The sequence below is a fragment of the Acanthochromis polyacanthus genome, chromosome 10, assembly GCF_021347895.1.
Source record: "Acanthochromis polyacanthus isolate Apoly-LR-REF ecotype Palm Island chromosome 10, KAUST_Apoly_ChrSc, whole genome shotgun sequence".
Classification (NCBI taxonomy): domain Eukaryota; kingdom Metazoa; phylum Chordata; class Actinopteri; family Pomacentridae; genus Acanthochromis; species Acanthochromis polyacanthus.
This window is the reverse complement of record NC_067122.1, coordinates 916,276-927,935: the sequence shown is the minus strand read 5'-3', so window position 1 is coordinate 927,935 and position 11,660 is coordinate 916,276. Positions and strand designations below refer to the sequence as shown.

General features: G+C 37.8%; 1 protein-coding gene across 1 annotated transcript in view; it reads left to right on the top strand.

Annotated features, from left to right (window-relative positions):
* Window positions 1-452: 452 nt before the first annotated feature.
* The window catches only part of nfkb1 (nuclear factor of kappa light polypeptide gene enhancer in B-cells 1), a 43,214-nt gene continuing 32,006 nt past the window's right edge, over window positions 453-11,660 (top strand). Inside the window, exons 1-4 of the mRNA XM_051954622.1 lie at window positions 453-759; window positions 2,900-2,943; window positions 3,650-3,722; window positions 11,595-11,635. Coding sequence (XP_051810582.1) covers window positions 2,905-2,943; window positions 3,650-3,722; window positions 11,595-11,635 — 153 coding nt within the window. The 5' untranslated portion in view covers window positions 453-759; window positions 2,900-2,904. The remainder of the gene's footprint in view (window positions 760-2,899; window positions 2,944-3,649; window positions 3,723-11,594; window positions 11,636-11,660) is intronic.

Sequence of the window (11,660 nt, the reverse complement as noted above, 5' to 3'; positions counted from 1 at the left end):
TGGAGCCATGATGCAGACATCCACAGACCCAGTCCATAGGTCCAGAACTGAGAACGTTCTGCTGTTCTCAGCTCCTTTAGGACCATGTTCATCAGTTAGACTGATTGGATATCACAGCTGGATTTAGTTTTGTTATGAGTTTCTACTTTGGTCCCTGAATTTTAGATTAATTTAAAATGAAAATAAATTTTAGTTTTTAAAATGAAGTAATCTGATTACTGTACAGTGATGCTGTTTAGTTTTTACTCACTGTTGTTCTGTATATTGAGTACTTTTTTGCTTTCGTGCACTTTTCCTTGTATTTCGACTCCTTGGTTTTGCTCCTTTGTGATGCAGGTGTTTTATTTTCTGTTCTGCAGTACAGGATTCGATTTTAATTTGCTTTCAGGTCCGTATTTTCGCCCTCGGAGTGAGACCTCTCGCTTTCTGCTCCTCTCTGGCCGTGCTGAACGTCACAGGGAATTTCCAGTGGGGAAGGAAACCAGCGAACTTTATTAAACTGACACAAACTCGGTGTCACCTGCTGGATCTGCCGCTAATAAACTGCACTTTATCCGCTCGGACCGCGTTTATTTTCTCCTGAAAAGCTGCGCTGACGCGCTGCCGTCGCGTCATGACGCACTCCAGTTAAAGCGCGGCTGTAAATGGACCCGCTGGTTCCGCCGAGTGATGAGCAGCCGTCAGCCCAAGTGAAGCGGACCGACCCTCACTCTACGTTCATGCCGAGAATCCCACTGCACACCTGAGCGACTTAACCAGGTAACCACGTGCTCGCTGCCCAGAACCGGTAACCGAACCGACCGGCAACTGCGCTTGTGCGTTCATCACCGAACCGCACCGTGACCCGTTACAACTCCGAGCTGCTTTGTTATGCAGCTCACTTCCTCATTAGCCAGGTAACGCTGAGGACGTCACGCCGAACTCCGTTTGAAACTGGGGAACTTAAGGTTTACTCTAATGTCGGGTACCACGAGAACATTTTACATCACATTTAAAAGTGTTAGTTGTCGTTGTAACATCCACTGGTTAATTCGGCGTACATTTATTAAACATAAAGTCCTTAATTTAGTTCGTGTTTAAACTTTCACTGCGGCTTTACTCTCTTGTGTTCAGATAGTAGAGGGTAGAGGGCTGCGTTTGTAAACAAACTGAACTAAAAATACTGAAAGTTTTATTGAAATTAATCTGTTTCGTGTGTTTTTAAAGTAGCCGAAATCACGACTGGATTCATCTGATTATTGTATTTACAGTTAGTGTCCTCTAAATGGACGTCCTGAGGTGATTAGTGAAGGACAGCTTAACTGGCGGGTTTCTCTACGGAGTTCCGTGTGACATTCTCCGGAACCCGCAGGGCTAGCTCCTGGACGGCTACGGCAGGTAGCCGGACACAGCGGAGCTTGAAGCCGGCCGTCACACCGAAGCCGCGTCTCTGTCACTGCTTCGGAGGTGTTCACCTGTAACAACGGCTTTGTTTGTTTACGGTCGCTTAGACGACGTAAACAACTACAACGGCCAGGTAGCGCTAATTAGCTGTTAGCCGCAGAGCTAACGCAGTTCACACAGGGGCGTCCACGAGGACCCGGTGCGGGGACGCGCGATGCAGAGCAGCAACAAGTGTGAAGAGATGAAAAATCAATCAAATCAATACAAAATACAGATGTTTCAAGAGGAGTGACACTAAATATTATTGATATTATCGATATCGATTTTTCAATAATTTGTTTAAAAATGTCAAAAATACTGAAAAAAATCTATTTTTAAATTTCCTGCAAACCTGATGTTTGTGTTTAATTTGTCCCCAAAAAATCAAAGATGTTGACAGTTACTGTTTTGTGTTAAAGACAAATGCAAGAAATCTTCATCAGAATAGAAATTAGACAGCAAATATTTGACATTTTCACTTAAAAACAGCTGAATTGATTAATTGTTAAAATTATGGCTCTTTAAAAATCTTAGAAAACAATCATTTCTAGTTTCAAAGCCCCGAAAATCCTAAAATTCACATATAAAGGTTTCAATAGTTACAGCATGGCCCCTCTGACCTTTAAATTAATTATTAAAATGTTGAATTGGCTGATCCATTCATCCATTTGTTGGTTTTTATCCAGTTCTGAGTGTGAATTCTGAATAAATTCCACCGTAAATGATTCTTGGTTTTTAATATTAATTTTCATCGACTCAAACAGGCTGTGATGTTTTATTTGACAGGAAATCAGAGATAATTATTTTACTATCGTGTTTGTGAAGAATAAAAACATAAAATCCTCAGTTTTGAGAAGCTGGAAGCATCAACTATTGAACATTTTTGCTTGAAAGTGATTAATTGACATCAACACATGGAATCTGGAGGTGTTGAGAAGTTTTAAAAACAAATATTTCAGGTGTTTGAAGGTATTTAATGTCCTAAAGTTCCTATTCTAAAGGTTTAAATGATTATTTGTGTCCTGCTAATGATGTAAATAAATAAAATAAGCAGATCACAGCTTCACACAATCAACTTAGAAGCTTCAAAATGTCTTTTTTTCCTCCTATTTGAGAGGCTGGAACAGATGATATCCAACATTTTTCGATAATTTCCAGCACTAGAATTATTGATTATTATTTCTGCTTGTTCCTGCTAATCAACTGATCGATCAATAAAACATTTAGAAACACTAAAAATGTCCGTCAGAGCCGATTTAATCCATGTTTTGTCCAAAACAAATTACAGAATTTTCACATTATGCAACATTATGCTGGAAGCATCAAATATTTCTTTATTAATGATCAATGATATTAATTGATTATTAACAATTATTTTATGCTGAAAAACAGCTTCTGTTATTCTCTGTACATGACGTGTTCTCTGTGGCATTTTAAAGGTCTTACTGTATGTTTATATTTGTGTTGTTATTTACAGACATCATGGCTGCAGACGACCCCTACCTTCACACCTCCAACCAGGTAAACTCACCTGAACCAGTCTTCACAGCTACTCAGTTATTCACACATTTAAAAGGAGTTTGTGAACAAATGTTTTGTCTCTCTATACTTCTCGTGTGTCTCTTTCTGTCTGTTTTGTCTCTTTTTGTCTTTTTTGTGTCTCTTTTTGTCTGTTTTGTCTCTTTTTGTCTTTTTGTGTCTCTTTCTGTCTGTTTTGTCTCTTTTTGTCTTTTTTGTGTCTCTTTTTGTCTTTTTTGTGTCTCTTTTTGTCTTTTTTGTGTCTCTTTTTGTCTGTTTTGTCTCTTTCTGTTGTGTGTATTCCTGCCGTAGTTGAACAGATTTCGTTGTTTTCTTGTGATGAACTTCTCCTGCAGTCCGACAGCTTCATGATCTTCGTGTCTCTTTTGTCTGTTTTGCGTCTGTTTTTGTGTGTTTTGCGTCTCTTTCTTTCTCCACTCTTTCTGTCTGTTTTGTCAGTTTTTTTCTGTTTTGTCTTTTTTGTGTGTTTTGTCTGTTTTTTTTCTCTTTTGTGTCTCTTTCTGTCTGTTTTTGTCTCTTTCTGTCTGTTTTGCATCTGTTTTTCTATGTTTTGCGTCTGTTTTTGTCTGTTTTGTGTCTCTTGCCGTTGTGTGTATTCCTGCGGTAGTTGAACAGATTTTGTCGTTTTCCTGTGATGAACTCCTCCTTTCAGACCGACAGCTTCATTTTCTGCGTGTCTCTTTTCCAGATCTTCGACATCATCGATCCGTCGTGGGATTTTCCTCATTTTCCTGTGATGTCCTCGTCGTCTCTGCGTACAGGTGAGAGTCGTACAGGTGTGTTGTCGGCTTCACATCTGCTCCTCAACACCTACCTGTCTTTATTTATTTGTTTTATGAGCTCATCTTTTTGTTTATTTGGGGTTTTATCGGTTTCTACGGAGCCCCTCTGATGACATGGTAAAAAAATAAATTGTGGCCATGATATAGCTATAACATGCGCACGAAATGCTACTTCGTTCACACGAAGTAGGTAAAACGTGCGCTCGAAATACTAATTTGTGGCCACAAAATAGGTATAACGTGCCCATGAAATACGAACTAATGCTATTAATATCATTCCTGGACAGCTGGGTAAGCAAATCGAGCGCACCCTCTCTACAACCTGCAATAATCTGTGTACGGGAATAATCTGTGTAGGGGCCGTACCTACGTGATGTTCGTAAAACGAGTGTCTTTTCTTAGCTGTTCTAGTCCATATCTTGTTATCCTGCATTTAGGAAGTTATTTATTTAGGCCTGTGTTTGATACTTTGTTCCAACAGGTAGCCTATCTGCTGACGTGTCGCCTGATTTACGAACTTTTTATCCTCATCCTGTTACTACACGTTGTTTTGTTGTGCTAATATGTAGCCGTAGACTCATTTGTGTCGTAGGAGCTGCAGGCCTGCACACATATCAGGACCCTTTAAGAACAGCTGAGGGGTGTAGGCATACTACTAAGCCAGGTATGTTGAGCATAAAACCGGAGTTTTCTGTGTCACGAAGGCGCCTCTGTGTTAAATTCTGATCACTGACAGGCTGCTGGTTCCCTTGGCAACAGAGAGTGCTACCGTAACTGCACGGCTTCGTCCGGTAGCATCATTAAACGCTGCGGTTCATATAGCCTATCTATGCGCTCAGCTGAGAGTCTGACACACATGATGCTACTTTCAGAGGAGATGATCCGTGAAAAAGGCACTTTTTAAGACGATTTCAAGCTGAAACTCTGAGCAGAATGAGGTCCGGACCAGGTTTGGTCTGCAGCATAAGTTAGCATGGTGAGCTAGTCAGGTTAAAACGGAGACACCTTCGTGACACAGAAAACTCCGGTTTTATGCTCAACATTCCTGGCTTAGTAGTATGCCTACACCCCTCAGCTGTTCTTAAAGTGTCCTGATATGTGTGCAGGCCTGCAGCTCCTACAGACACCAATGAGTCTACGGCTACATATTAGCACAACAGCTATATCGTGGCCACAGTTTGTTTATTTTTTTACCAAGTCATCAGAGGGGCTCCGTAGTTTCCTGTACTCAGACTCAGACGTGTTCTGGACGACATCAGTTTGTGTGTCTGTCTGAGGTCTGGATTTTGCCTTTTCCGATTGTTTTGTGTCTCCTTGTTCTGTTTTTGTGTCTCTGTGGCTGTTTTGCACTATTTGTGTGGTTTTCTGGTCATTTTTGTCTCTTTGTGGTCGTTTTCCTGTTTTTCTTTTTGCAGTAATGTCACCAAATGGCAGTAAAATCTTTTGCGTCATTTTGTGTGTCTTTGTGACCGTTTTGTGTGTTTTCAGTCCTTCAACGTCTTTTGTGATTGTTTTGTCTCTCTGTTGTTGTTTTTTTTTGTGTTTTGCAGTCATTGTCTTTATGTGCTATTCTTTAATCTTTAGTTGTTTCAGTTTTTTTTAAAGTTTTTTAGCTGTTTTGTGTGTTTTTTTAGCTCGCTTGTTTTTTTTTTAGATCTTGTTTTCTTTCTTTTTTAGTTTTTTATTTTTGACTGTTTTGTGTTTTTGTAGCTGTTTTGTTTCTCTTTTTAGCTGTTTTGTGTTTTATTTTGACTGTTATCTTTTTAGCTGTTTCATTTTTTGACTTTTGTTGTTTTTTAGCTGTTTTGTTGTTGTTTTTTGACTATTTTATTTTTTAGCCGTTTTGTTTCTTTTTAGCTGTTTTGTTATTTTTTTATCTGTTTTGTGTCTTTTTAGCTGTTTTATTTTTTTATCTGTTTTGTGTCTTTTAGCTGTTTTGTTATTTTTTTATCTGTTTTGTGTCTTTTTACCCGTTTTGTTATTTTTTTAGCTGTTTTGTGTCTTTTTAGCTGTTTTGTTATTTTTTTTTTTAGCTGTTTTGTGTCTTTTTAGCTGTTTTGTTATTTTTTTTTTTATCTGTTTTGTGTCTTTTTAGCTGTTTTGTTATTTTTTTATCTGTTTTGTGTCTTTTTACCCGTTTTGTTATTTTTTAGCTGTTTTGTGTCTTTTAGCTGTTTTGTTATTTTTTTTTTAGCTGTTTTGTGTCTTTTTAGCTGTTTTGTTATTTTTTTTTTAGCTGTTTTGTGTATTTTTAGCTGTTTTGTGTGTCTTTTTGTCTTGTGCTCAACCTAAAGTTCAGCTCCTTCCATCACATTCAGTTTCAGGACCTAAACATCGGGTCATTCTCGAGGCTGAAACCAGAATTCTTGGTCTTATTTTGCTTTTTTCTCTGATAAACCTCCAGAAATGAAGTGATCACTCCACTTCTATCAGTGTGTGATTTGGTTTGAAGCGGGGAAAAGCCGACTGATGGACTTTGAGTCGCAGCGTTGTGTCGGACAGTGAGGGCTTTGTTGTGAGTTTTGTTGGTCTGTTGTGAGTGAATGAAGGCTTTGTTCAGGAAACGGAGTCTTTACACCTTCAGTTTCTGTGTTCAGCAGGAAAACCTGAAACTACAAATGAGTTTCTGTCGGAAAAAGTGTTTGCATGAAGTCATTGTGTGTCTCTTTGTGGTCATTTTGTATTTTTTGTGGAAACTCTGTCACTTTAAGTCTCTTTGTGTTAATTTTGTGTCTCTCTGTGGTTGTGTGGTAATTCGGTGTCACTTTAAGTCTCACTGTGATCTTTTGCTGGCATTTTGCGTCGCTTTATGATTTTTTTTTTTGTGCGTGTTTTTGCAGACAGTTTGTGTCTCTGTGACTATTTTGCATCTCCTTGTGATTGTTTTTCTGTCTCTTTGTTTTTTTCTGTCTTTTGTGGTCATTTTGCATCTTTTTGTGTTAATTTTTGTCTCTGTGGTTGTTTTGTGTCTTTTTGTGGTCATTTTGCATCTTTTTGTGTTAATTTTTTGTCTCTGTGGTTGTTTTGTGTCTTTTTGTGGTCATTTTGCATCTTTTTGTGTTAATTTTCTGTCTCTCTGTGGTTGTTTTGTGCCTTTTTGTGGTCATTTTGCATCTTTTTGTGTTAATTTTCTGTCTCTCTGTGGTTGTTTTGTGTCTTTTTGTGGTCATTTGCATCTTTTTGTGTTAATTTTCTGTCTCTTTATGGTTGTTTTGTGACTTTTTGTGGTCATTTTGCATCTTTTTGTGTTAATTTTCTGTCTCTCTGTGGTTGTTTTGTGACTTTTTGTGGTCATTTTGCATCTTTTTGTGTTAATTTTCTGTCTCTCTGTGGTTGTTTTGTGTCTTTTTGTGGTCATTTTGCATCTTTTTGTGTTAATTTTCTGTCTCTCTGTGGTTGTTTTGTGTCTTTTTGTGGTCATTTTGCATCTTTTTGTGTTAATTTTCTGTCTCTCTGTGGTTGTTTTGTGTCTTTTTGTGGTCATTTTGCATCTTTTTGTGTTAATTTTCTGTCTCTCTGTGGTTGTTTTGTGTCTTTTTGTGGTCATTTTGCATCTTTTTGTGTTAATTTTCTGTCTCTCTGTGGTTGTTTTGTGTCTTTTTGTGGTCATTTTGCATCTTTTTGTGTTAATTTTCTGTCTCTCTGTGGTTGTTTTGTGTCTTTTTGTGGTCATTTTGCATCTTTTTGTGTTAATTTTCTGTCTCTCTGTGGTTGTTTTGTGTCTTTTTGTGGTCATTTTGCATCTTTTTGTGTTAATTTTCTGTCTCTCTGTGGTTGTTTTGTGACTTTTTGTGGTCATTTTGCATCTTTTTGTGTTAATTTTCTGTCTCTCTGTGGTTGTTTTGTGTCTTTTTGTGGTCATTTTGCATCTTTTTGTGTTAATTTTCTGTCTCTCTGTGGTTGTTTTGTGTCTTTTTGTGGTCATTTTGCATCTTTTGTGTTAATTTTCTGTCTCTCTGTGGTTGTTTTGTGTCTTTTTGTGGTCATTTTGCATCTTTTTGTGTTAATTTTCTGTCTCTCTGTGGTTGTTTTGTGTCTTTTTGTGGTCATTTTGCATCTTTTTGTGTTAATTTTCTGTCTGTCTGTGGTTGTTTTGTGTCTTTTTGTGGTCATTTTGCATCTTTTTGTGTTAATTTTCTGTCTGTCTGTGGTTGTTTTGTGTCTTTTTGTGGTCATTTTGCATCTTTTTGTGTTAATTTTCTGTCTCTCTGTGGTTGTTTTGTGACTTTTTGTGGTCATTTTGCATCTTTTTGTGTTAATTTTCTGTCTCTCTGTGGTTGTTTTGTGTCTTTCAGTAACCTAGCTGTATTTAATTTTCTTCACCTGGTTTTTTGGAGGCTAAAATCTGTTTTTTTTTTTTTTTTTTCCCAGATAAACACGTTTAAACTGTCATTTACTCTGTGCAGCTCTCAGGTTTGAACCGTTTCAGGGAGGAAAATTCAGCCGAAACTCCGCTTTCGTTTTGTAAAAATGCGTTATTATTTGAGGGGAAGTGAAGGCAAAGTGAAACAGGAGTTTCGTGACGTGTCCTCTGCGGCGGCTCTCATTTCCCTTTCAGTCTCCACTCTGAGGTGAAGACGGACGAGGATGAGGTGATGTTTGAGTGGGACAGAGGGGAAAGTGTCTCATTAACGAAGGCGATTCATCAGCAGCTTCACTTCCTCCATCAGAGGATTTAGAACCAGAGTGTCAGCTTTCCTTTATATTCTCATTTATAGCAACACTAAAGCACCCAAACATTTAATTTAAGCCTTTAATTTATAAAAATCACTAAAGCACCCAAACATTTAATTTATACCTTTAACTCCACTGAGGTGTTTCCTTCAGTGGTTCATGGAGGAATAAATGTTTTGATTTGTTTTTTTTTTAGCTCTTCTGAGTCATTTCTGTCATTTTTTTGGTGACTATTTGTGTGTTTTTATGTTTTGCTGTTTGTGTCTGTTTTATTGTGGTTTTGTGCGTCTTTTTCGTACTTCCTGTCCCATTGTTGTTGACATCTCTGCCCAGCAGTTTTGTGCTTATTTATAGTAGTTTAATCTCTCTTGTTAATGTTTTTCAATTTTTTTTTTAGATTTTTGTCTTTTTTGTGCCTCTTTGTGTTTTTTTTAGTTGTTTTGTGTCATTTTTTATTTTTCTAGCTTTTTGTGTCTCTTCATTTTTTGAGATCTCTTTGTGTCTTTTCTTTGAAGATGTTTTGTGTATTTTGTTTTTAATTTTTTGTCTTTTTTGTGTCTGTTTCTGTTGTGTGTTTTATCTTAGGTTTTTTTGTGTCCCTTTCTAGATTATTTTATTTTATTTTTTGTCTTTTTGTAGCTGTAGTGTGTTTTATTTCAGCTGTTTTCTGTGCTTTTCTTGGATGTGTTCTATTTTTTAGCTTTCTGTGTCTTTTGTTGCTGTTTTGTGTCTTTTTTATTGTTTTGTGTCTTTTTATGTGTTTTATTTTAGCTGTTTTCCGTGTCTTTTTTTGGATGTATTGCATTTTTTTGCTGTTTTGTGTCGTTTTGTTGTTTGTTTGTTTTTAGGTTTTTGTGCCTTATTTGGGACTGTTTTGCGTCTTTTTTTGTGTCTTTGTGTTTTGTGTATTTTTTGGAGCTGTTTTGTGTCTCTGTGTTTTATTTTAGCGGTTTTGTGTATCTTTGCGGTTGTTTCTGTGTTTTTGTTTTTTTATTTGTCCCTTTTATTTTTCTGTTTTGTGTCTACTTTTTCTAATTTGTGTGTAGTCGTTTGCATTCTGGTAGACATTGTACATCTCTTTGCAGCAGTTTTGTGCGTTTTTATACCAGTTTTATGTATTTTTATGCCAGTTTTGTCTTTTTGATAATTTTGCATCAATTTGTGTAATTTTCTGGAAATTATAGCGTTTGAAGTTGTTTTGCATTTTTGTGTAGACGTTGTGTCTGTCTTTGGTTGTGTTGTGCATCTGTTTGCATGATTTCTGTCTCTTCAGTCGTTTTTGTGTCCCCCCCCGGTCGGATGTCACCGGGTGGAACGAATATACAGCGTTACTGTCTTCCCTCCGCCTTCTGCCCACATCGGCTCATCTCGTCCTGTGATCACATAAACATGTACACATATGTCTAAAACATGTACACATATGTCTATAACATGTACACATATGTCTATAACATGTACACATATGTCTATAACATGTACACGCATGTCTATAACATGTACACGCATGTCTATAACATGTACACGCATGTCTATAACATGTACACATATGTCTATAACATGTACACATATGTCTATAACATATACACATATGTCTATAACATGTACACGCATGTCTATAACATGTACACGCATGTCTATAACATGTACACGCATGTCTATAACATGTACACATATGTCTATAACATGTACACATATGTCTATAACATGTACACATATGTCTATAACATGTACACATATGTCTATAACATATACACATATGTCTATAACATGTACACATATGTCTATAACATGTACACATATGTCTATAACATGTACACATATGTCTATAACATGTACACGCATGTCTATAACATGTACACGCATGTCTATAACATGTACACGCATGTCTATAACATGTACACGCATGTCTATAACATGTACACGCATGTCTATAACATGTACACGCATGTCTATAACATGTACACACATGTCTATAACATGTACACATATGTCTATGTGATCACCCCCTCCTCCCCCCAGACAAAAATATTCAGAGCTCGTCTCTTCCTTTCACCTTCGGCCCACATCAGCTCATCCCGTCGTGTTCGGCTCATCTCTGCTCCTCCATTCCTGTTTCTTACCACCATCTGAATGTCCGGGTTGCTGCAGACTCTGACATCACGCTTCACTTCGTTGCATAAACACAAGACAAGATGCTGAAGACCTCCACTGTTTGGGAATTCTTCAGTTTAACTGAAGACTAAACGAAGGCAGTGTGCAAAATATACGTCCAGGAGACCAGACGAATGGATCTGAGTATTCGGGCCGTCTCCACCACATCCACACCCAGCTGTTTTGTGTTTCTTGAATAGTTGTTTTCTATTTTTTTGTAGTTGTTTTGTGTCAGATCAGTCGTAGTTTGATGTAGACTGGTCGTAGTTTCATGTAAAGCGGTCGTATTTTTATGTAGAACGGTCGTAGTTTGATGTAGAACGGTCATAGTTTGATGTAGAACGTCGTAGTTTGATGTAGAACGTCGTAGTTTGATGCAGAACGTCGTAGTTTGATGCAGAACGTCGTAGATTGACGTAAAACGTCGTAGATTGACGTAGAACGGTGTAGTTTGACGTAGAACGGTGTAGTTTGATGTAGAACGGTGTAGTTTGATGTAGAACAGCGTAGTTTGATGTAGAACGGTCGTAGTTTGATGTAGAACGGCGTAGTTTGATGTAGAACGGTCATAGTTTGATGTAGAACGTCGTAGTTTGATGTAGAACGTCATAGTTTGATGTAGAACGGTGATATTTTGCCGACTGCAGCTGAACAGAGCCGGTGTGATGATAAATGAGGAAGTGGCGGCAGCAGTCAGGATGCTGCAGAAAACACAAACGTTCAGTGATTTCTTTTTTTTTTTTTTTTTACTGTCAGCTCTGTCGGCTAATAGCTTTTCCTGCTCTGAACACGTTTAGAGCTACGTGCACGCCAACAACAAACTAGGCCAGCGTCTGTCACAGTTTGACTCATTTTTAATCTAAAGTCCTGCAGCTCCGTGGAAACAGAAGGAGAGAACCCAGAAATGTTTCACCATGCTGGATGCATCTTCAGCCGCGTGCTCATTTTCCCTGTGTTTAATCACTCTAAAACTGCTGCTTCCGCTGTGTAAATGCTCACACTAAATGTTTGTCTTTGTGTTTTCAGTAGACGGACCGTTCCTGCAGATCCTGGAGCAGCCCAAACAGGTACATCTCACCTGTCCTGGCTGAT